The sequence below is a fragment of the Buceros rhinoceros genome, unplaced genomic scaffold (genome assembly GCF_000710305.1).
Source record: "Buceros rhinoceros silvestris isolate BGI_N320 unplaced genomic scaffold, ASM71030v1 scaffold3140, whole genome shotgun sequence".
In the NCBI taxonomy this organism is placed as follows: domain Eukaryota; kingdom Metazoa; phylum Chordata; class Aves; order Bucerotiformes; family Bucerotidae; genus Buceros; species Buceros rhinoceros.
The window spans coordinates 14,437-16,551 of record NW_010391113.1 but is presented as its reverse complement, the minus strand read 5'-3'; the positions used below and the strand labels follow the sequence as shown (position 1 = coordinate 16,551).

At 35.1% G+C, this 2,115-nt stretch overlaps 1 protein-coding gene across 2 annotated transcripts in view; it reads right to left on the bottom strand.

Moving 5' to 3' along the window:
* Positions 1–1,115: 1,115 nt before the first annotated feature.
* Positions 1,116–2,115, bottom strand: part of MED30 (mediator complex subunit 30) — a 15,008-nt gene continuing 14,008 nt past the window's right edge. Inside the window, exon 4 of one of the 2 annotated variants that reach the window (XM_010140098.1) lies at positions 1,116–1,375. In XM_010140098.1, coding sequence (XP_010138400.1) covers positions 1,280–1,375 — 96 coding nt within the window. In that variant the 3' untranslated portion in view covers positions 1,116–1,279. The remainder of the gene's footprint in view (positions 1,376–2,115) is intronic. The other variant, XM_010140106.1, reaches the window with a different exon arrangement.

Below are 2,115 nucleotides of genomic sequence, written 5' to 3'. Positions count from 1 at the left end.
GTTATAGTATTTTTAAAACCATGTATTCAAATAATAAGCATTCAGTATCAAAATCCCATTTGTAAAAAGGATACTGTTTAAAAGGATACCATTTAACTGGACTCTTCAGAAGGTTCTGAGCAAATCTTTCACTATTAAGGATCTTGGCCATGAAATGAGAGTTAACAGTAATAACTCAATTTCAAGAAGCAAATAATGAGGATAGTCAGTTTTCACCTTGACATATATTAACAGCAGAGTGCACAACAGATTTGTACTGAAACAGTTTTATTTTACACATTTTTTTCATTTGCAAAAAGAAACACATAGTCCACACTGGCAGCATCTGTGGATAAAAAAATTATTAAGACTATTTTCAGGCCTAATGAAAATTGTGAAAAATATCATGGGCAGAACAAAGGAAGATGAAGGCTGATGATTAACTCGAAATAACAAACTGCTCATATACTCCCAAGTTTTTTAGGACTGGCAGTCACAGGGAAAAGATTGAGGCGTTTATTCAGTGCATTCTGGTAAGCAAAAGCAAAGTATCCCAAGCACATGTAATGCTACAGTAATATTACACCATAAAATAGCTGGAATGTACTCAAGAAATTGTAAAAACACAGTTACAGAAGTCAGTCTTGAGGACTTATGTATGTAATCTTTACTAAAAAAGATTTAACTATAGCCTTACGAATATAGGGGTAACTTGATGCAGCTTTTGAATTTTGCTCTGATTTATCTAATATAACACATATCCAGTGATAGGATGGACTAAGATGAACTTACATGGCATAGCAGCCCGTGGTGTATGTTCCCACAATGGGGAAACATACTGCAGTGTAATACCTGATCACTTATTCTGGTTCTGTAGCTTAATAGAGTGATTTTACTGTATTGCAACTTTTCTTGTCTGTAGGGCTGGTTTGCACTGCAGAATGGCATGCAAACACCTGATTTTAAAACATTGTTAATTGTATTATAAAAACAAATCTAGAAACACTTTGTTTATAAAAACACCCATTTGCATGGCAATCCAAATTATTACGGTAAGTTACTTAGGCTGAATATAAAACAGCCTAAGTGAATCGCTCAGGTAAAACCTGTATGATGAATCTTCTATAAAAAACACCACCACCACCATTTAAGTTATTAAAAAAACCCAGAGTTTTAATCTTGAAGACTTTTCAAACATTACTGTAATATGGTTGTAGGAAAACATGTTACTTCTTAGAAGGAAATTAAGTATATCCAAACAAATTTGTATCTTTTCCAAGTACAGTTAGAGTTTACTTGTTCAGTTCCGCATTGCCAACATGGCATTTATGTCCCAAATAAGATTCCGTAACTGATCCATGATCTGCTTCAGCTGCTGATTCTTCTGTTTCAGTTTCTGTGGGAAGAGTTTATTAAAAGTTTTTTTGTGATCAGTTCAAATAGCACATTCAGAAATCCAACAAAAGTTACAGCGTTATGACATGCTATATGGATCTCTCAGCTGTCTGTGAGCAGTATTAGTGGGATAACACATCCTCTTTAAGGCACATTCTAAAAACACAAGAAAGCATCAAAAATTAAGGACCATTGCTAGAGGTGGAATGCTGTTTCTTTTCACAGCAGTCTTTTTATCAAAATACTTGATCCCTTCAAAAACCAGAGGCTTGTGAGGATTGGTCCTCTCTTTTCCAAAGTCCAAAAGACGGCACTTAAAGTAGGAATAAAGAATTCAGGGACCAGGTAAATTTATGTGAATGTACATTGTACAACCTACGTGCACAGAAAGGAGAGGCATTAACAGTAGAACCTTGAACAAAGCATGAGGTACTGGTGAAGCCAATCAAGCCTTTTCAGCCCTTCTGCCTGTGTAGGTCATCCTCAAGGCGCTGAGGGATCCTGTCTTGAAACAGATATTCCCATGCCTGTTGAATTCTTTAAAATTATGTGTTTGTTTTTGTGAACTGCAGAAGCATTTGAAAGAACAGAAGAACAGAAAACTCGCTTTTGTTTGGGTGTATAACCAGAACTTAAGAATTATGTCTTCACAGAAGAAAGATCAGTGCATTAAGACATTGCAAAATCTCCCTAACCTTTCACGTTTCACAATAAAATACATATTTATTGTCTGATTTATTA